The 23,382-nt window shown below is 45.8% G+C and overlaps 2 protein-coding genes across 5 annotated transcripts in view; both read left to right on the forward strand.

Annotated features, from left to right (window-relative positions):
• The window catches only part of LOC127580352 (galactose-specific lectin nattectin-like), a 95,491-nt gene extending 86,787 nt beyond the window's left edge, over positions 1–8,704 (forward strand). Inside the window, exons 1-6 of one of the 4 annotated variants that reach the window (XM_052033694.1) lie at positions 297–435; positions 746–816; positions 3,352–3,506; positions 3,896–4,036; positions 6,865–6,976; positions 8,501–8,704. In XM_052033694.1, the coding sequence (XP_051889654.1) occupies positions 765–816; positions 3,352–3,506; positions 3,896–4,036; positions 6,865–6,976; positions 8,501–8,577 (537 nt within the window). In that variant the 5' untranslated portion in view covers positions 297–435; positions 746–764 and the 3' untranslated portion in view covers positions 8,578–8,704. Of the gene's footprint in view, positions 1–296; positions 436–535; positions 669–745; positions 817–3,351; positions 3,507–3,895; positions 4,037–6,864; positions 6,977–8,500 lie in introns of those variants that run through there. The other 3 variants (XM_052033693.1, XM_052033695.1, XM_052033696.1) reach the window with 3 other exon arrangements.
• Positions 1–23,382, forward strand: part of chkb (choline kinase beta) — a 697,917-nt gene that overhangs the window by 361,804 nt on the left and 312,731 nt on the right. The gene's annotated exons all lie outside the window — the stretch shown is intronic.

The following is a 23,382-nucleotide window of genomic DNA, read 5'->3' on the forward strand; positions in this document are numbered from 1 at the left end:
TCATCTGTTATTTTGAACACCAATTCTGTGTGGTTTTTCTGTTTGCTCCTCCAATCCCAGTTATTGACAGAAGAGCAAATATGCCTTTGGCCATGTTTGATGTGCTCAACGACAAAACAAGTCTGGTCTGGATTGTTCCTACATCCCTGTCATAATGATGCAAAACAACTTAACTGAAGATACATTTTGCCTGGTTTGATGGAGGCCACGTAACACAGCCCCATTGTCTTACGTTTGGCTGATGTAGACGAGATTGTCTCGTGGCCACGGCAGTTCACAAACCATATCTCTTGAGCAGCCTCCTGCTGTGAGCCAGGAGCCTGTGATCTGTAGACCGTACTGTTTGTTCACAAATAGCTGTCCTTTTAATTCCAATACTGATTACTGAAGTATTTTGCAATAGTTCATGGAGACAGGTTCTTGCCTGCATTAATGGTTACTATATTTGAAACTTAATACTTTGACTATAGCTGCTTTGCCTTAACATTGTTCACCTTATTCTAATCTGTCAGTCAGTGATTGGTCTGCAGTAATCTTTACATAGATTGGTCCAGCCAGTTGGGTTTGATATCAATGGTTCCTGAAACCTCCAAGATCTAAGAACTACACATATATAGGGATGCAACAGCATTGGAAACCCCATTGACACACACAGCTGAGAGGGAGAGGTGGGAATGGCAGCAGGATATCCCCACCGTCACTGGGAAACTTGACACTAACGATGAATTATTTTCTTGTGTTTCAGGTTTGAGGAAAGAAACACGATGCTGGTGTGGGTCTTGGTGCTGACCGCACTGCTTGTCAGTGATGTGGCAGGTAAGGTCCATTGATTCCAGGAGCTTTAAAAATATATTGCTGTGATGAATGAATGCACAGGCTCTGTGTTGGGACTGCAGAACATGGGAATTTGTGGACATTGGGAGTGGTTGGGATGTGGTAGAGGGATATGTGACTATCTGTCAGGAACCCAGGGACTGCAGAGAAGGAGGTTCAGTGGGCATTGGTTCAATGCCATGGGTGTAGTGTACTTGTCACCTGTGAGGGTGAGGACGAAGGCTTGAGGGAGATTGGCCAGAGTGCTGGCAATGGTACAGAGGGGTGTGAGGCAGTCCCGGGGGTGGGGAGTGAAGTAGAATGAGAAAGGTTGTAGTGGTGGGCAATTTGCTAATGAGACTGGCACACAGCATCTCTTCAAAATCTCCAATCTCTTATTGCTCAGAAAATATTCATCTTTTCCATTCTTTATTCCAAGGTTTCACATTTTCCACATTATTATTCCATCTGCCATGTCTGTCACATTGACTCAGTCTGTCTAAATCCCCTTGAGGTCTCTCTGCATCTTCTTCACAACTCCCACTGCCACCAGCTTTGTGTCAGCCGCAACCTTGGATACAATACTCCTTGTCCCATTGCCCGAATCATTGATATAGTTTGTAAACTGATGGGGTCCGATCCCTGCGGCACACTCCATTGCATCCAGTATCTTCATAGTCACCTCTCCCAACAGCTCGGGACACAGGACATCAGTTCCTGAGGATTTATTGGCACTCAGCATTATTATTTCTCCAACAGTTGTGCATTGATGATGCTAATTTGTTTCACCTCATTCCTGCTGTACCTGTTGTTCTCTTTTTCCGAGATTTCCTGTGTTTTCTTCCAAGAAGCCAGACAAAGGAATTGTTTCATTTCATTGTCATTTCCTTACTCCCCAATATTATTTCTCCTGTCTCGGTCTGGAAGGGACCCACATTAAATTCTGTTCAACTTTTCTTTTTCACTTTCTCTGGAAATACTTCCTCTGTTTTAATGTTTCCCACAGGATTCCTCTCAAATTCTGCTTTCCTTTTCCTTCACAATATATTGAATCACCTTTGATGAAAGTTGTTTACATTTTTTCTGCTGAAAATTTAATTGTGATTTGCAGGAAATTTTGAAATTTTCCTAATTCTCCAGCTTTCTGCATTTTTTGGCAAATATATGCGCTTTTTCCTTTGATATCTTTCTTTAAATGTTAGCTTTTAGGCACAATTAGGCAGAATTAACAAGGTTTTATGAAGGGAAAGCCATGTTTAGTAAATCCATCAGATGTTTGAGGATGTAACTAGCATGGTAGGTACATTGGAAATAATGAATCAGGTCTCCCTGGATTTATAAAAGATTGTTATACCCAATGGGAATCATGGAGTTGGTGGAGGTGGTAACTTAGAACACGGGGTGAAGATTGTTGAAAGGATGGAAATGTGAAAATCAAAATGAACAGGTCTTTTTCAGGATGTCAGACTGCTGTCAGTGGGTTGCCTCAAGAGCAAGCATTGGGCATCAGCGATTGACACATTCTGTGCATGCCCTGGATATAAAGATAGGGCACAAAGTCTCTGTTTTCTGATGGTGCAAAGCTGGGTGAGAGAGTCAGAAGTAAGAGGACAGCAAGAGTCTTCAAAAGGACATTGAAAGGCTCAGCAAGTAGGCAGGAATGTGGCAGAGGAGAATATTGTGGGAAACTGTGAGGTTGTGTACTTTGGTCGATGAAACAGGAATTTTACATGGTGAGAAACCAGTAAACGCTGTTGTGAAGAGGGATCTCAGTGTGGTGTTTCCTCAAGTGTGGAGAGGTTCATGCAGGGAGAGCGAGCAGTAGGCAAGCCAAGTGATGTATCGGCTATAATTGTAGGAAAGTTGGAGCAGAGAGTCTTGCTGATACTTTACAGGATTTGAGTGAGACCCCTTTGGAGTGTGTCATTTTTGTCTCTGTATCTGAGCAAGGACACACTCACCATGGAGACAGCGCACCATCGATCCACTCTCATAGAATCTGAGGAAAGTTATGTGCGAGAGGGAGGACCCTTGGCCCATTGTGTCGGTGCAGATGGAAACTCAACACAAACCACCTCACAGCACTGTGTCCATAGCACTGCTGGTCACAGCTCCTCAAATGTACATCTCAGTGTCTGAGTACTGTTAAATGTGATGGGGCTTCTGCCTCTACCACCCTTTCAGGCAGACAGTTCCAGACACCCACCACCCTCTGGGTGAAAATATTTTCCACATCTGCCCACTGACCCTTTGAACAATGACTTGAATCCATCCCAACATCAGGCTGATTAGCCTGCAGTTCCTCCATCTGTCCCTTTGCCCCTTTTACAAGAGCAGGACTGGGGGAGATGACGTGAGGACGGTATTAAACACTAGACCAGCCACAGCTACAGGCGGTGCTCCTTCCTGCCCTCGAGCCCTGACCTTCTGTGTGTCCATCAAGGTCCGGTGCTGTGAAACAGCAAAAACTGTGAGTATTTGGGACTGGTGCTTTGATTATTGCACTTGGTTTAAATCCTAATTCTCTTTCACTGTAAGGGAGAAACAATTCCTTCGAAGTGGAGGAGACTCAGAGGGACCTTGAAAAACGTGGAATATTCAGAGGACCCTGTGATGAAAGCTGGTTTTATTTTTCTGAATTAAACTCCTGTTACCGGTTTTTCAGTCAGGAAAAGACATGGCAGGAAGCTGAGGTAAGTCCCTGAAACCAGTGAATGCTCTGGAAGGCCTGGGGAATATTGGTCTCTGCTGGATCATTCCCATGAACTCACAGCACAGCCTCTCGTTGAATTGCCTGCAGTGAGTCCCTGTGTTCCAGGGTGCGCTTCACTGCGGCCGTGGGCTCCGGTTTCTAACAGTCGGATCAATGGGTGAAGTATTGGGGATTTTAGGGGAAACTCCACATCCAGGAGTTAACACAGTGCTGGTTTTGACACCAAGGACTTTGAAGAACAAGAACTCTGACTGTGTGAACAAAGTTGCTGAATTTCCAACATCAGGTCGGATGATTTACTGAGGGGCCTGGAAGAGGATGAAAGATTCTGATTCTCAGCAGCAGATAAATTATTTCTTTTCTTCAAAGGATTTTTGTAATCGTAACACATGGGTTGGGCAGCTGCCTTCTGTGACATCAAGTGAACACAACAGATTCATTTCTTATGTGATCCATGCTCTGAGTGGAAGAAAGGCACATGCATGGATTGGCTTGAACGACAGATGCAAGGTGAAGTTACCGATGATGAGTTATATAGCAGGTTGTCACGGCATTGGACAGAGCAGAAGTTGTTGTTCCTCCCCAATCCCCTCTGACCATTTCAGAGGGCAGGTGACAGACAACACACTGATGGATCTTTGGAGTCACATTGTTGTTCACAGATAGAATGACATATGATGTCCTGCAGAGTAACAGCAGTGCAGCAGTGCAGTGAAGTTACTGGGTGGTATACTAATGATCCAGCAACACGAGTTTGAATCCCATCCCAGCAGCCGGGGAATTTGGATCCAAGTAAATAAAATGCAATAAATCTGGAGTAAAAAGTTACCATCAGTAACGGTGATGATGAAACTCCCAGACTGTTGTGAAAACTCAACCGGTTCACTGTTGTTCTTCAGAGTAAGGAATCTGCCATCCTTCCCCAGTCTGGCCTCGCCGTGACTCCAGAGATCCCTCAATGTGTGGACTCTTACCTGCCCTCTGAAATGGTCAGAGGATGATGAGGGAAGGACAATAAATGCAGGTCTGGCCAGTGTCACCACATCCTGTGAAGAAATCAAATCCCACATGTTTCTGTCCCTGTTTATGCTCCACATGAGCCTCTCCTCTCACCCTCCTTCATCTAACACGATCAGTGTGACTTTCCTTTCTCCCTCATGAGCTTCTCTGTCTTTCCCTTAAATGTGAGATTCTGATCTGTCTCAACCATCCCTGACCCCAGTGAGTCACATCCTGAACACTCTGGAGAAAAGGGTTTCTTTCGAGGAGCCTGCTGGATTGATCGGTGACTCTCTTATATTTATGGTCCCTGCTCTTCGACTGCATCACAAGTGCAAACATTTCTCTACGTTGACCCAAGTAAGTCTTCATAGTTTGAAGGAGGATCCCAGTGATCTCCTCGGACACCCCACACACAATCATCTGGCTTTAACATCCAAGTTGTGTGTTTGTGGCTCTACAGTTACAACAGGTAGTCATTCAGAGAGAGAGAGAGAGAGAGAGAGAGAGATCACCCTCAGTCACTGATGGATGAAAGAGCTCAAGTTTGTTCAAGATTTGTTGATAAGTGCAGCCTCTCAGTTCTGGTACTTTCCCAAGAAATATGTTCTCACCTTCAATGGTGTCTCTGTACCCTTTCCATACAGTGGAGACCAGAACTGTGCACAGGGTCTGAATATAGTCTGAACAAGGTTCTAGAACATAGAACATAGAGCAGTACAGTACTAGACAGGCCATTTGGCCCACAACGTTGTGCCGATCTTGATGCCAATTCACACTAAATGTCCTTCTCCTGTGTATCATGTATGTCTCTCCATTCCCTTCATATTCATGTGTCTATCAAAAAGCCTCTTAAACTCCATCAAACTGCCTGCTTCCTCTAGTACCCCTGGTAACCCATTCCAGGCACCTACCACGCTCTGCATAAAAAAAGTTGCCTCTCATGTTGTCTTCATCCTTCCCCCCTCTAACCTTAAAAGCAGGTCCTCTGGCATTTGACGTTTCTACCCTGGGGAAAAGATCCTGACTGTCTTCCCTATCTATGCCTCTCATAAGTTTAAAAACCTCCATCAGGTCTCCCCTCAGCCTCTTACGCTCCAGGAAGAACAGTCCAACTTTGTCCAACATTTCCTTACAGCTCATACCTTCTAATCCAGGCAGCATCCTGGTAAACCAATTCTGCACCCTTTCCACAGTCTCCACATGCTTCCTGTAATGGGGCGACCAGAACTGCACACAATACTCCAAGTCTGGTCTGACTAATGTAAGATTTATAGAACTTCTCTGCTTTTCAATTCCACCCTTTTCAAAATGATGTCCAGTGCTTTGTACAGAGTACAAAAGGAATGAGCATTATTAAGGGTTAATGCTGTATCTATATAAATATAAAATGCACACAAAAATCAAGAAAATAGGAGCATGAGAAGGCCACTCTGTCCGTCAAGCCTGCCTCACCATTCAACTCGACAATGCTGGCCTCAACTCCTGCTGCCGTGCCGGGAACCTGCTGAAACCCTGATCTGACGTGTCTGCTCTGTTACTTATGTTCCATTCTTTGACTGCCAACTCCCACATTTCCCATTATTCTGCCCAATCCTGCAGCAGTTGGGATTTGGTTAATCCTTCTCCTGAAACTGATACATTTTTGTTCCCAAAATGTTTAAAGGACACGGGGCAAGGCTGGTGTGCAGAGCGATGTCACTGGGCAGCTGTGAAGGAATATGAAGGTTGAGAACTTGGAGAACAGGAGTAGTTTGAGATATTTACTCCCCTGAGGAAAGGATGGACTAAACCTTCTGGTCTTGGGGCTGGGAAGTGAATATTCCGGATGTGCTCCTGATCTGGACTGGTCCTCATAGGTGGGGCGGTGGGGTGGGGGGAGTGGATGATGTGCTCAGTGTTCCACTCCTCCACACACACATCTGGATCTGTGCTACAACTTATTGCCTCCATTTCCTGTTTGGTTTGGGATTCTGTGTTCATTGCTCTGCAGGTGTTTGAAATTCCTTTCTGAATTGTTTCACCGTCTGTCTTTGAAAGATCAGACTTTGTATTTGTGTTCAGTGACTACCTTCTCCCTCACTGTCTGACTTACCATTATTCCTATTCCCTGACCTTCACTCTCAGATCCAGTTTCTTTTGTTCCAAGGATTCTGTTACTTCCACGAGATTTCTCCCTCCCTGCCAGTCCATCAATTAAAATCTCATTCACTGCCCTATTTGTCCTGGCTGCTCGTATTCTGGTCTCATTCTAGCTCAGGTACAGCTCCTCCCTGTGCCGGTAAGGGGCAGGTAATTCAGCATTCCCACAGAGATAATCATTGATTTATATCCCACAGGAGGGGACTTACACATGGATTGATGGATCCACAAGGAAATACAAAAACTGGGCTAAGGGTCAACCTGACAATTATGGAGGACTCGAACACTGTGTGCACATTAAATTTAATGGTATGTGTAACAATGACTGAAATATTATTTTCTTGGAAGTCAATTTTAGACACAGTATTGAACAGGAGGTTATCTCAACAGGCCGGCTGTTACACAGTGGGAGTGAACCAATCCCATGAGTCCTGTGCTCAGCAGAAATGGACTGACTGTCCAGCAGTTAGAAGAGGATATATGGGATGTAATGCAGGGGTCTGGGATACTAAGTGTAACTGTGCAGGGGGAATGTACAAGGGGCGAGACACTGTAGTTAGCGGAAGGTACAGTGTGACACAACACATTAAGAACACTGAAAGGAATGCCCTGATATTCATTTCCGGATGAATAAAAATTAAAAGTAGAAACATTCTGCTCAACCTTTGTATAACCCTGGTTAGACCGGACATGCTGTACTGTGAACCGTTCCATTTCACTGTTACATAAAAGAATGAGAGGAATTGGAGCAGTGAACATCACAAAACACAGAGGCAGGGAAGATCCAACAGGCTGAGGCCGTTCTCCACAAGAGAGAAGATTGAGGGGTGACCAGCCAGGGGCCTTTCTCACTGTGAAGGATTTATAGGGTGGATGTAGAAAGGATGTTTTCTCCTGTGTGTGGAACCAGGTTCACTGGTCATCAATGTAAAATAGTCACCGATAAATCGAAGAGACAACAGAGGAAAATCTTCTTGACTTGGGTGTGGCGGCAGGTGGAGCTCAGGACCACAAGTAATCGAGGCAGAGAGCACAGATGCACTTAAGGGAGAGGGAGATGGAGAAAGGAACAGACGGATCTGTTGATGGGCTTGGATGAAGGGAGGGGGGAGGCTGGTGTGGAGCAGCAACATGAGCACGGATCCCGTGGGCCGAGTGCTCTGTTTCTTTGCTCCATGTGCAAGGGAACACCCTAATTCTACACATACCGGGTGTAACGCTGCAGATATCGGAATGTGCAGGTGTGTAAAATTCCCAGATTTAGAAATTAAATCAGTTGCAGAAGTTCCAGCTCTGGAGAATCCAGACTCTGCTCCCATAGTGTGAGCTCCATGGGATGGGGAGGGCTCAATTTATCTCTGATGGGACAGGCATGTTGTTCAGCCCACACAGGGAGTTCCAGCCCAGGGTGAGCCCAGCCACTTCAGTCTGGAACAATCCGAACCCCCAGTGAATATTGTGAGGTGTCAGGTTTCAGCAACACACACTCTGACTGCACACGGCACCTCAACAGGAAGTGACTCCCTTTGTTTACAAGGCAAACTCATGGATCAAGAGTCAGGTAAAATTCATGGCTCACAGACACTGACTCAAATAGATGAAACATTTTGATTAAACTGAAAAAAGAAAATGCCGGAACCACTCAGCACGTGTGGCAGCATCTGTGGAGAGAGGAACAGAGATAACATTTCCAACATTTCCGTCAACGACTTTCCTGTTTCTCTCTCCACACATGCTGCCTGGGTATCTGAGTGTTTTCCAGCATTTATTTCACATATCCAGAATTTACCTGGACTAACAGGTAACTGTTGGATTTCTTTTCCCTGCTTCAAGGTGATGATACTTGGAATGATGCACGCTGTGATATGAAAATTGGTTTTGTTTGTTCTTACAAACTTCGTTGTGGTTAGAAGATTCCAGGACCATCCTTTCCAGCAGTGGATTCAGTGCCTTGATTTCTCTGCAGCCGCTCTCACTGCCTGTGGTGACTGTACTCACTTAGCTTCTCAGCCAACAATAAAGAGAATTGCATCTTGAGCTGTGTGTGTGGTGCTGTGTGAGTCCAGTTTCCAGCAGCCTTCCTGTCCCACCGTTGCTTCCCCCCCCACCTCTGCACTCAGTGCTGCACTGAGGAGAAGGCGGCGCAGACTTTGCAAAATTAACTCTTTTCCTTCGGCCGCACCTGGTGTGTCGGGTCCTGGTCACCGCGCATGGGAGTGAAATAAAGGCTCTGTGGAGGGTACAGAGGGGATTTATTGGAATAGTTGCAGAGAATGAGGTTGTACGATAGTCTGGATGGGCTGCAGAAGATGAACTGGGCCCAGAAATTCCTTTGCACAACTGCAAGAAAACCTCTGCTGTCTGTTTAAAAATCAACTCAAGCGTGGGTTGGGCAATTTTGCAATCCTGGATTCTTGACACATGTCTGGACATGATCTGAGAGAACTCAAGCCTTGCCCAACTCTCCAGTCAATGTGCTGAGGGAAGACGGGGCCCTGGGAGTTGAGGAATTTCCTGAACTGATATTGAAAGTGAACGAGATGGTGGGAATAACTCAGCATTAAACCACTCTGACCCACTTGGGTAGATTCACTCTTCTCACTCTTGCTTCCCATTCACTGAGCTGGCATTCAGTCCTCCAAAGTCAATCAGTAAACTACATGACACTGCAGTCTACACACTTACTCCAGGGGCTGCCCACAGTACAGTCGGGATGTATCCAACACACCGTCCGGCCTGGGGGTTGCTTTCTGCACTGGCCGTGGATCAGCAGGCCACTGACAGTACAAACTGAGGGGAGGGGAGAGTCGCTGTTACCAGCAGCACACAACAAGAAACAAACACCCAGCGGGTAGCCTGACTGTGGGCAGCTGTGTTCTCCACCGAACCGCTCAATGTCAGCGGCATCAGTGACACTGAGATATATCCCGACAAGGAGTTAATGCAAATTTTATTTATTTAGGTGAAAGGCTGGTCTTGGTCTCTGAACCCTGATCAGAAGCAGGAATGACATTGGAAGCAGGTTATGTAGCAACTGTGGAGAGAGAGATTAGAAATGCAACTCATTGACCTAAACATGATATTTCCTCCCAGTGACATTACTGAGGATGCTCAGTTCTCAGTTTTTCCACTTCAAGTTTCCAGTATTTGCTTTTTTTTCAGGAGCAGGGACCTGGGCAGATGTCCCTTGCTCAAGGTTATGGGTAGCAGTTGCACCAACCTCAGCAGTTGATCAGTGTAGCATTTTGGTTTAAAACATAATCAAACTAACTTTCATTGCTCAGAAACACATTGTTCTTTCATTTTCCTCAAATGGTGTTGAAGTGTGTTCAAAACAACACCTAATTACTTCTGTGGTTAGGTGACCTCTTCCAGCAAGAAGGGCAAGGGTAGCAAGTGCACAGGAACCCCTCCCACAGCTTCTGCTCCAAGTTATGTTTCCAAGTCAGGCTGATGTTGGATAGAGTAGTCAACGGGACCAGACGGGATATATCTAAGGCTATTATGGGAAGCGAGGGAAGAGATTGTTATGCCTTTGGCGACAATCTTTGCATCATCACTGGCCACAGGAGTAGTTGCAGATGATTGGAGGGTGGCAAAAGTTGCTCCTTTGTTCCAGGAAGAGAGTAAGGATAACCTGGGAACTATAGACCAGTGAGTCTTACTTCAATGGTAGCCAAATTACTGGAGAAGATTCTTAGAGACAGGATTTATGGGGAATTGGAGAAGCATAAGCTGATTAGGGACAGTCAGCACTACTTTGTGAGGGGCAGGTCATGCCTCATGAATTCTTTGAGGATGTGACAAAGCACATTGATGAAGGTAGAGCAGTGGATGTGGTGTACATGGATTTTAGTAAGGCGTTTGATAAGGTTCCTCATGGAAGGCTCATTCAGAAAATCAGCAGGCATGGGATCCGGGGAAACTTAGCTGTGTGGATTCAGAATTTGCTCACCCATAGAAGACAGAGGCTGGTGATAGATGGAGCATATTCTGCCTGGAGGTCGGTGACCAGTGGTGTTCTGCAAGGATCTGTTCTGGGACCCCTGCTCTTTGTGATTTTTATAAATGACTTGGATGAGGATGTGTAAGGGTGGGTTAGTCAGTTTGCTGATGAACAAAGGTTGGTGGTGTTGTGGATAGTGTAGAAGGTTGCTGTAGATCACAACAGGACATTGATAAAATGCAGACCTGGGCTGAGAAGTGGCAGATTGAGTTCAGCTTGGATAAGTGTGAAGTGATACACTTCGGGAGATTGAATTTGAAGGTAGAATACAAGGTTAATAGCAGGACTCTTAGCAGTGTGGAGGAACATGCGGATCTTGGGGTCCACGTCCATGGATCCCTCAAGGATGCTGCGCAGGTCGTTAGAGTTGTTAAGAAGGCATATGGTATGTTGGCCTTCATTGGTTGGGGTATTGAGTTCAAAAGCCATGAGGTGATGTTGCAGCTCTATAGAACTCTGGTTAGACCACACTTGGAGTATTATGTTCAGTTCTGGTCACTTCATTATAGGAAGGATGTGGAAGCTTTAGAGAGGGTGCAGAGGAGATTTGCCAGGATGTCGCCTGGATTGGAGAGCATGTCCTATGTGATAGGTTGAGTAAGCTGGGCTTTTCTCTTTGTAGAGAAGGAGGATGAGAGGTGACTTGATAGAGGTGTATAAGATGATGAGGCGTAGATTGAGTGGACAGTCAGAGACTTTATCCCAGGGTGACAATGGCTAACTCGTGGGCACATAATTTTAAGGTGATTGGAAGAAGATATAAGGGGGATGTCAGGGGTAAGTTTTTTTTAAACAGAGAGTAGTGGTGCATGGAACGCACTGTCATCTAAGGTTGTGGGGACAGATACATTAGGGACATTTAAGATACTCTTAGATAGACACATGAATGATAGAGAAATGGGGGGCTATGTGGGAGCGAAGAGTTAGATAGATCTTAGAGCAGGATAAAATGTCGTCACAAGATTGTGGGCGGGAGGGCCTGTACTGTGCTGTAATGTTCTATATTCTATGCTCTATTTCTTCATCGTCACCAGGTTTACATCCTGGAATATCCGACCCAACAACGTGGGAATACCTTCCCCACAACTCACTAACCCACCCATCTTTATATCATCAGCAAATCTGCTCAAGTCCCTCACACCCGGTCCCTTCATCCCAGTCCAAACTCTAGATTAGAAATAGTTGAGTCTCAGCATTGATCCTTGTGACATTGCACTAGTTACTGACCACCAATCCAAAACTGACCCATGTATCCCAACCCCCTGTTCTGTCAGTTGGACATTTCTCTCCCCATGGCAACACATTTCTCCCAGGCCTGTGCGCTGTTAACTGTGCTTTCCACAAATTCTCCTCAACGCTTTTGAAACTCTGTCCTTCTTTCTCCCTTATGATCTTGGTGTTCCAGTATATGTTTGGAAATTCCAGCAGTTCATTATCACTACTCTGTGGCTTTTGCATCTCTGCAATTTCTCTGCAACATTTGGTCCTCAACATCCTTGCCATCAGTCAGTGATCTTTTGCCCCAGTTATGTGATCACAGCTCTTGGTCTACTTCTACGTAGTGTCCTTGAATATTGCCTTCAGTACTGCTGCTGCCGCTCCCACATCTTTCCTGAACATTTGTATCCAGGAATATTTGGAATCATTCCTGCCCTTTTAGCTGGATGTGGGCCTGCCACAACATCATAACCCCAGGGGTTACCTGCACCTGCGTCTCCCCCACCTTGCTTCACATGTTCCTGTGTTTACGTCTGTGCACTGTCAACTATCTTTGACCTTCCTGCACTTGCCGTCTGGTCTTGTCTGATAACAAGCTATTTCTTGCTCTGGTGCTTTTTATCTCTTTTGGTCCTTTTTGCTCTGTCTCATTTTCAGTGCCACAGGTGAGGTCCCACAGGACTGGAGAACAGCCAGTGTTGTTCCTTTGTTTAAGAAGGACAACAGGAAGAAACCAGGAAATAATTCACCAGTGAGCCTTACTTCAGTGGTAGGGAAATTGTTGGAGAAGATTCTTAGTGATAGGGTTGATTCACATTTGGAAAAGCACAGACAAATTAGGGACAGCCAGCATAGCTCTTGTGTAGGGGGGGTCATATCTTATGAAGTTGATTGAGTTATTTGAGGGAGTGATGAAGCTGACTGATGAGGGTAGAACAGTGGATGCTGTCTACAGGGACTTTAGTGAAACATTCGACAAGGTCCCTTATGGCAGACTGATCCAGAAGATTAAGCACCTTGGGTCCATGGAGACTTGGTAGATTTGATTCTAAAATGGCTTGGGCATAGAAGACAGAAGACAGTGGTAGAGGGGTGTTTTTCTGACTGGAAGACTGTGACCAGTGGTGTTCTGTAGTGATCATTGCTGCGTTCTCTGATTGTGATATCTCCAAAGGTTCTGGATGAAAATGTAGGTGGGCTGATCAGTAAGTTTGCAGATGACACAAAAAATGGTGGGTGGTGAGGCATGAGGAAGGTTGTTGAAAGATACAGCAGGATATTGACCAACTGGAAACGTGGGCTGAGAAATGGCAGGTGGAGTTTCATCTGGACAAGTGTAAGTTTTTGTATTTCGGGTGACCAAATATAAGAGGAAAGTATATAGGACCTTAGAAGCATTGACGTACACAGGGATCTTGGGGTGCAAGTCCATAGCTGCTTGAAAGTAGCAACACAAGTAGATAGGGTGGTAAAGAAGGTGCACAGATGTTTGCCTTCATCAGTTGGAGCTTTGAGTATAGCAGTTGTCAAGTGATGTTGCAGTTGTGTAAAATTTTGGTTAAGCCACATATGGAGCATGATGAAAAGTTATGGTTGCCAAATTATGGATATAAAGGCTTTGGAGGGATGCAGAAATGGGTCACCAGGATGTTGCCTGGATTAGAAAGTATTAAAATCTGAATTAAAAGAGAGTATTAAGCACCAAGTTCCGAGACCTGGCACTCAATACCTCCCTTTATGACTAGATCTTTGACTTCCTGACCAACAGACCACAATCAGTAAGGATAGGCAACAACACTTCCGCCAAGATTATCCTCAATACTCATGTCCCACAAGGCTGCGTCCTCAGGCCCCTACTCTACTCCCAATATGCTCATGACTACGTGGCCAGACTCTGCTCTAACTCCATCTACAAGTTTGCAGATGACACTACTGTAGTGGGCTGTATCTCAAATAACGATAAGCTGGAGTACAGGAAGGAGGTAGGGAGTTTAGTAACATAGTGCCATGCCAACAACCTTTTCATCAATGGCAGCAAAACAAAAGAGCTGGTCATTGACTTCAGGAAGGGAAGCAGTGCACATACTCCTGTCCACAAGGGTGCTGAGGTCGAGAGGGTCAAGAGCTTCAAGTTCCTGGGAGTGAATATCACCAATAGCCTGTCCTAGTCCAACCACATAGACGCCACGGCCAAGAAAGCTCACTAGCGCATTTACTTCCTCAGGAGACTAACGAAATTTGGCACGTCCCCTTTGACACTTACCAATTTTTATCAATGTACCATAGAAGCAGCCTGTCTGGATGCATCACAGCTTGGTATGGAAAATGATCTGCCCAGGGCCACAAAAAACTGCAGAGAGTTGTGGACACAGCCCGGCACATCACGGAAACCAGCCTCCCCTCCATGAACACTGTCTTCTCACTGCCTCAGTAAAGCAACCAGCATAATCAAAGACCCAACCCACCATGGACATTCTCTCTTCTCCCTTCTCCCATCAGGCAGAAGACACAAAAGCCTGATAACACACACCACCAGGCTCAAGGACAGCTTCATCCTGCTGTTATAAGACTATTGAATGGTTTCCTAGTATGAAAAAATGGACTCCTGACCTCACAATCGACCTCGTTATGACCTTGTACATTATTGTCTACCTGCACTGCTCTTTCTCTGTAACTGTAACAACTTTATTCTGCATTCTGTTAGTGTTTTTACTTTGTACTACCTAGGCCTAGGACTCCGAGACCTAGGACTCAACATCTCCCTCTGTAACTGGATCCTTGACTTTCTAAGCAACAGACTGCAATCAGTGAGGACAGGCAGCAATACCTCCGGCACGATTATTCTCAACACTGGTGCCCCACAAGGCTGCGCCCTCAGCCCTCCACTCTACTCCCTGTACACTCATGACTATGTGGCCAGATTCTGCTCTAACTCCATCTACAGGTTTGCAGATGATACCACTGTTGTAGGCCGTATCTCAAACAGCGATGAGTCTGAGTATAGGAAGGAGACAGAGAGCTTAGTGGAATGGTGTCATGACAACAACCTTTCCCTCAATGTCAACAAAAGAGCTGGTCATTGACTTCAGGAAAGAGGGCGGTGTAAATGCACCTGTCTACATCAACGGTGCTGAGGTCGAGATCTGTGAGAGCTTCAAGTTCCTGGGAGTAAACATCACCAACAGCCTGTCCTGGTCCAACCACATAGACGCCACAACCAAGAAAGCTAACCAGTGCCTCTACTTCCTCAGGAGGCTAAAGAAATTCGGTTTGTCCCCTTTGACTCTAACTAATTTTTATCGATGCAACATAGAAAGCATCCTATCTGGATATATCATGGCTTGGTACGGTTACTGCTCTGCCCAGGACCGCAAGAAACTGCAGAAAGTTGTGGAGACAGCCCAGCACATCACAGACACCAGCCTCCCCTCCTTGAACTCTGTCTTTACCTCTCACTGTTTAACGTTCTGCCTAACTCCCGACATCCACTCTGCCGGACCTCGTCCCTTTTTCTACTTATGTCATTATTACCAATGTGTACAACGACCGCTGGCTGCTCGTCATCCTACTTGAAATTGTTTGCAACTGCTCAGACACATCCTTGACCACGGCATCAAGGAGGAAGCATGCCATCCTGGAGTCTCATTCATGGCCACAGAGTCTCCTGTGTGTCCCCCTTACTACCGAGCCTCCTATCACTGCAGCTCTCCGAGATGCCACCCTCCTCTGCTGTGCATCAGAGTCAGCCATGCTGCCACACACCTGGCTGCTGCTGTTGCTCTCCTCTGAAAGGCCATTCCCCCAGGAGTATCCAAAATGATGTACTTGTTACTGAGGGAAATGACCTTTGTTATTGATCTCCCTGAAAGTAGATAAGAAATAGTGTAAGAATAATGGAGACTTTGGATCGGGGAGCATTCGTCCCAGGACAGGTGACTCTGCTGTTGACATCAGATAGTAATAAAGAACGTTTGTTCTGAAGGGAAACCACAGACTCCGTGTGAATTCTTTCTGTCTTCAACTGGGTAGAATCCAACATGGACTGTACAGCTGCTCCAGCTGTTTCCCACATCCACCCTGCAAAAATCCCCTGGTTCAGGACATGGACAACCTCCCATTTCCCATGTTACACTCCACCTGCCACACTTTCCCCACTCACTTGTTGCCTCCACCTTTCACTGACCCCACGTGCCGTCCTCACAACCTGCTTTCCCATCCACCTTCCACCGACACCCCTTCCAACTGCACAACGTCCTCCCATAAAACTAAGTACAGAACTGCCCAGTCCTGTTTGGTTTGTTACCAACTCCCTATCTCCCTCTGTGTTTGGGTCTCTGCAGCACACTCTCAGCAGGGGGATGGTCCCTGGGTTGTTCATCAGTTCAACACATATTGCTTCCCTTGTTGATCATTCCAGCACACCTTCCCTCCTCACACCCTGCCTGAACTGTCAGAAATGAATAAACACCAACCATGCAAAATGCAGTAGGATGTAAACAAACTGACAACAATGTGTTCACAGAGAGATGTGAATTACACAGAAATATGTTTTGCATATTGATCGTACTGAGATACCTGTCAGCATCAGGACAGAGAGACACACTGAGTTTAGATTTTAGGTCAACAACATTTCATTAGAGTTCTGAAAATTTAGACATCAAAGATAATTAAGTTGCAGAGAAGGGATAAGTTAAGACAAGATTTCTTTAATAGTCACATGTACATCGAAACCCACAGTGAAATGCATCTTTTGCATAGAATGTTCTGGGTGCAGCCAGCAAGTGTCGCCACGCTTCCTGCGCCAACACAGCATGCCCACAACTCCCTAACCGGTATGTCTTTGGAATGTGGGAGGAAACCGGAGCACCCAGAGGAAACCCACACAGACATGGAGAGAACGTACAAACTCCTCACAGACAGCGGCTGGAATTGAACCCAGGTCGCTAGGGCTGTATAGGGTTATGCTAACCGCTACACTACCGTGCCTGCTATTGGAGAGATGTAGTGAGAGTAAAGAAGATGTCTGTGGAGAGTGAGGAGCAGGCAACATTTGTCACTAGTTTCTGGACAAGCAATATGAGGATGCCATAAAAGGAACAGCTCAATCCATCGTGGTGTAAGCAAGGATGATAAGGAATGGTTCAATCTGCAGGGAAGGAGGCACTGCAAGGAACAAGAGTCCCTTTGCAACTGGATCCTTGACTTCCTGACCACAGATCGCAATCAATGAGGATAGGCAACAATACCTCCTACACGATTATTCTCAACACTGGTGCCCCACAAGGCTGCGTCCTCAGCCCTCGACTCTACTCCCTATACACTAGTGACTATGTGGCCAGATTCTGCTCTCACTCCATCTACAAGTTTGCAGATGACACCACCGTTGTGGGCCGTATCTCAAATGGCGATGAGTCTGAGTACAGGAAGGAGATAGAGAGCTTAGTGGAATGGTGTCATGACAACAAGCTTTCTCTCAATGTCAACAAAACAAAAGAGCTGGTTATTGACTTCAGGAAAGGGGGCGGTGAAAGTGCACCTATCTACATCAACGGTGCTGAGGTCGAGAGGGTTGAGAGCTTCGAGTTCCTGGGAGTGAACATCACTAACAGCCTGTCCTGGTCAAATCATGTTGATGCTACGGCCAAGAGAGCTCACCAGTGCCTCTACTTCCTCAGGAGGATAAAGAAATTCGGTTTGTCCCCTTTGACTCTAACCAGCTTTATTCGATGCAACATAGAAAGCATCCTTTCTGGATGTATCATGGCTTAGTTTGGCTACTGCTCTGCCCAGGACCGCAAGAAACTGCAGAGAGTTCTGGAGACAGCCTAGCACATGACAGACACCAGCCTCCCCTACTTGGACTCTGTCTTTACCTTTCACTGTTTAACCTTCTGCCTAACTCCCGACATCCACTCTTCAGGACCTCATCCCTTTTTCTACTTATGTCATTAGTACCAATGTGTTCAAGGACCGCTGGCTGCTCGTCATCCTACTTGAAATTGTTTGCAACTGCTCAGAAACATCCTTGACCACGGCATCAAGGAGGAAGCATGCCATCCTGGAGTCTCATTCGTGGCCACAGAGTCTCCTGTGTGTCCCCCTTACTACCGAGCCTCCTATCACTGCAGCTCTCCGAGACGCCACCCTCCTCTGCTGTGCATCAGCGCCAGCCATGCTGCCACACACCTGGCTGCTGCTGTTGCTCTCCTCTGAAAGGCCATTCCCCCAGGAGTATCCAAAATGATGTACTTGTTACTGAGGGAAATGACCTTTGTTATTGATCTCCCTGAAAGTAGATAAGAAATAGTGTAAGAATAATGGAGACTTTGGATCGGGGAGCATTCGTCCCAGGACAGGTGACTCTGCTGTTGACATCAGATAGTAATAGAGAACGTTTGTTCTGAAGGGAAACCACAGACTCCGTGTGAATTCTTTCTGTCTTCAACTGGGTAGAATCCAACATGGACTGTACAGCTGCTCCAGCTGTTTCCCACATCCACCCTGCAAAAATCCCCTGGTTCAGGACATGGACAACCTCCCATTTCCCATGTTACACTCCACCTGCCACACTTTCCCCACTCACTTGTTGCCTCCACCTTTCACTGACCCCACGTGCCGTCCTCACAACCTGCTTTCCCATCCACCTTCCACCGACACCCCTTCCAACTGCACAACGTCCTCCCATAAAACTAAGTACAGAACTGCCCAGTCCTGTTTGGTTTGTTACCAACTCCCTATCTCCCTCTGTGTTTGGGTCTCTGCAGCACACTCTCAGCAGGGGGATGGTCCCTGGGTTGTTCATCAGTTCAACACATATTGCTTCCCTTGTTGATCATTCCAGCACACCTTCCCTCCTCACACCCTGCCTGAACTGTCAGAAATGAATAAACACCAACCATGCAAAATGCAGTAGGATGTAAACAAACTGACAACAATGTGTTCACAGAGAGATGTGAATTACACAGAAATATGTTCTGCATATTGGTCGTACTGAGATACCTCAGTCAGCATCAGGACAGAGAGATACACTGAGTTTAGATTTTAGGTCAACAACATTTCATCAGAGTTCTGAAAATTTAGGCATCAAAGATATTGTAAGTTGCAGAGAAGGGATAAGATAAGATAAGATTTCTTTAATAGTCATATGTACACCTGAACACACAGTGAAATGCATCTTTTGCGCAGAGTGTTCTGGAGGCAGCCGGCAAGTGTCGCTACACTTCCAGCGCCAACACAGCATGCCCACAACTCCCTACCCGGTATGTCTTTGGAATGCGGGAGGAAACCGGAGCACCCAGAGGAAACCCACACAGACATGGGGAGAACGTACAAACTCCTCACAGACAGCGACTGGAATTGAACCCGGGTCGCTAGGGCTGTATAGTGTTAAGCTAACCGCTACACTACCGTGCCTGCTATTGGAGAGATGTAGAGAGAGTAAAGAAGATGTCTGTGGAGAGTGAGGAGCAGGCGACATTTCTCACTAATTTCTGGACAAGCAATATGAGGATGCTGTAAAAGGAACAGCTCAATCCATCGTGGTGTAAGCAAGGATGATAAGGAATGGCTCAATCTGCAGGGAAGGAGGCAGTGTAAGGAACAAGAGTCCCTTTGCAACTGGATCCTTGACTTCCTGACCACAGATCGCAATCAGTAAGGATAGGCAACAACACCTCCACCGCAATTATCCTCAACACTGGTGCCCCACAAGGCTGCGTCCTCAGCCCCCTACTCTACTCCCTATACACTCACGACTGTGTGTGGCCAGATTCTGCTCTAACTCCATCTACAAGTTTGCAGATGGTGCCGCCATAATGGACCATATCTCAAATAATGACGAGTCAGAGAACAAGAAGGAGATAGAGAGCTGAATCACATGGTGTTATCACAACAACCTTTCCCTCAATGTCAGCATATGGTGACCAGGAAGCACCCAATACTCCAGGTGTGAAGTAACCATAGGTTTATAAAGCAATGAACAATCTGCTGGTGGAACTCTTGAGGACTGTATTTGACTTGAAACTTCACCAATTCCTTTCCTCCCACAGATGCTGCTCGACCCACTGAGTTCCTCCAGCAGGTTGTTCATTGCTCCACATTCCAGCAGCTACAGTCTCTTGTGTCTCCAGTGTTTTATAAAGTAGCTTCTCTGGGATCCAACAACTTTTAATCTTTAGTAACCATGTGGGACTTCCCCAAACACTGAGTTAAAATCCATGTTTGTCACATTTAATGTCCTATCTTCACTGGCTCTCTGATTAAAGCCCCCACATGTTTAATTGTTCATCAGATACAACCATCTGTTAACAAAATGTGCTATTCTCGAATAACCTGCCAAACTCTAAGTACTGATTTGTTCCATCCCTCAGAACTGTTTCTCACCATTTCCCCACCACTGATGTCAGTCTGTGACCTGTAGTTGCCCGGTTTACCCCTTGTCCCCAACTCAAACAATGGAGCCCCTCCAGCAACCTCTCAGTCCTCTGGCACCAGGCTGTGGGCAAAGAACATTGGCCACCTTCTGCAGCTCCATCACGTTTCTGGTGTTGTGACTATTTGGGATTGGTGCTTTCATTATTCCACTTGCTTTAACTCCTAATTCCCTTTTAACTGAAAGGGACAAGCAATTCCTTGGAAGTGAAGTTGACACTGTGGGGTCTTGAAGATCCAACCCAAGGATGTTGTGAAAAGGACAGGTTTGAATTAATTCTGTTAACGTCCTGTTACTGATTTTTCAGTGACAAAAAGACAAGGAAAGATGCTGAGATAAGTCCCTGAAATCAGTGAATGCTCTGGGAGGTTTGAGGAATATTGGTCTCTGCTGGTTCATTCCCATGAACTCTCAGCACAGCCTCTCGTTGAATTGCCTGTGATGAGTCCCTGTGTTCCAGGGTGCGCTTCACTGTGGCCGTGGGCTCCGGTTTCTATCAGTCGGATCAGTGGGTGATATACTGGGGATTTTCAGGGAAACTCCACATACAGGAGTTAACACAGTGCTGGTTTTGACACCAAGGACTTTGAAGAACAAGAACTTTGTGTGAACAAAGTTGCTGAATTTCCAACATCAGGTGGGATGATTTACTAAGGGGTCTGTGGGACGATGAAAGATTCTGATTCTCAGCAGCAGATAAATTATTTATTTTGTTTAAAGGACTTCTGCAATCACCACCCACATTACGGAGAGCTGGCTTCTGGACCTCATGCAAACACAACACATTCATTTCTGATGTGATCAGTGCCGTGGACAAAATGAAGACACAGACATGGATTGGCCTGAATGACAGATGACAGGTAAAGTTAACGATGACATGTGCATTTCCACTATATTCAGAACTACATATGACTTCCTGCAGAGTAACAGGGGTGTGGCAGTGCAGTGGTTAAGTTACTGGGTGGTATCCTAATGATCCAGGGACACGAGTTTGAATCCCATCCCAGCAGCCAGGGAATTTGGATCCAAGTAAATAAAATGCAATAAATCTGGAGTAAAAAGTTACCATCAGTAACGGTGATGATGAAACTCCCAGACTGTTGTAAAAACTCATCTGGTTGACTGTTGTTCTTCAGGGTAAGAAATCTGCCATCCTTCCCCAGTCTGGCCTCGCCGTGACTCCAGAGATCCCTCAATGTGTGGACTCTTACCTGCCCTCTGAAATGGTCAGAGGATGATCAGGGAAGGACAATAAATGCAGGTCTGGCCAGTGTCACCACATCCTGTGAACAAATCAAATCCCACATGTTTATGTCCTTGTTTATGCTCCACATGAGCCTCCTCTCACCCTCCTTCATCTAACACGATCAGTGTGACTTTCCTTTCTCCCTCATGAGCTTCTCTGTCTTTCCCTTAAATGTGAGATTCTGATCTGTCTCAACCATCCCAGACCCCAGTGAGTCACATCCTTAATACTTTTAAGTGGAAACATTTCTCCATGTCGAACAGATTGAATCTTCATAGTTTGAAGGAGGATTTCAGTGACCCCCTCGGACACCCCACACACAATCATCTGGCTTTAACATCCAAGTGTTCATTGTAGTTGTGGCTGTACAGTTACAGCAGGTAGTCATTCAGAGAGAGAGCGAGAGAGAGAGAGAGAGAGAGAGAGAGAGAGCGAGAGAGAGAGAGAGAGAGAGAGAGAGAGAGAGAGAGAGAGAGAGAGAGAGAGAGAGAGAGAGAGAGAGAGAGATCACCCTCAGTCACTGATGGATGGAAGAGCTCAGGTTTGTTCAACCTTTGTTGATAAGTGCAGCCCCTCATTTCTGGTACCTTCCCTGGAAATATGTTCTCACCTTTAGTGGTGCCTCCATATCCTTTCCATACAGTGGAGACCAGAACTGTGCACAGGATCCAAGTATGTCTCACGAAGGTTCCTGCTTCCAGCTCCCCTTTGATTTTGCATTCTGCATCCATTCATGTGCAGTCACTTTACGTTCTTCTGTCATTTGTTCCTCTCACATTCTTTGTGAAATTAGACTTTGTTTTTTTGTTCAATGACTATCTCTTCCCTCATTGTTCAACTTATAATTATTCCTATTTTCTGACCAGTTTTGTATCTTCCACGGATTCTATAACTTCTTTGAGATTTCCTCCACCCTTAAAGTCCATAATTTAAGATCTCATTCACTGCCCTATTTGTCCTGGCTGCTCGTATTCTGGTCTCACTCCGGCTCAGGTACAGCTCCTCCCTGTACCGGTAAGGGGCAGGTTACTCAGCATTCCCACAGAGATAATCATTGATTTATATCCCACAGGAAGGGACTTTCACGTGGATTGATGGATCAACAAGGAACTACCAAAAATGGGTTTGCAGTGAGCCTAATTGTTTTGAAGGTAAAGAAGACTATGTGAGCATTGATTATTTCAGTAAATATCACAGTGACAGAAATGTTATTTTCTTGGAAGTTACTATGAGACAGTATTGAACAGGAGGTTATCTCAGCAGTCCTGCTGTTACACAGAGGGAGTGAACCAACCCCTTCCGTTCTGTGGTTAGCAGAACTGAACTGATAGCCAAGCAGTTAGAGGAGGATAAATGGGATGTCACGTGGGGTTCAGGGGAACAGACAGTATGTGAAGATCAAAAATCACTACCACTGCTGGAAATCTGAGGTAAAACCAGAAAATGCTGGAAACACTCATCAGGTCAGGCAGCATCTATGGAGAGAGCAACGGAGTTAATATTTCACGTTGCAAACCCTTAGTCAGGATCAGCTGAATGTAACCTTGCAGATGGAGGAACGTACAAAGGATGTGACACCAGGTTCGGAGGAACCCACAGTGTGACACTGTAGTTAAAGAAACTCATAACAATGAGAAACATTCTGAGTGAATAGAAATTGAAAGCAGAAATATCATATTCATTTTCTGCATAACTCCACGTGGTATTGTGAACCATTCCATTCCACTGCCAGATTTAATAATAAAACCTGTCACAGAAGTTCCAGCTCCGGAGATTCCAGACCCTGCTCCCATTGTGTGAGCTCCATGGGATGG

Source organism: Pristis pectinata, chromosome 19 (genome assembly GCF_009764475.1).
Source record: "Pristis pectinata isolate sPriPec2 chromosome 19, sPriPec2.1.pri, whole genome shotgun sequence".
NCBI lineage: Eukaryota > Metazoa > Chordata > Chondrichthyes > Rhinopristiformes > Pristidae > Pristis > Pristis pectinata.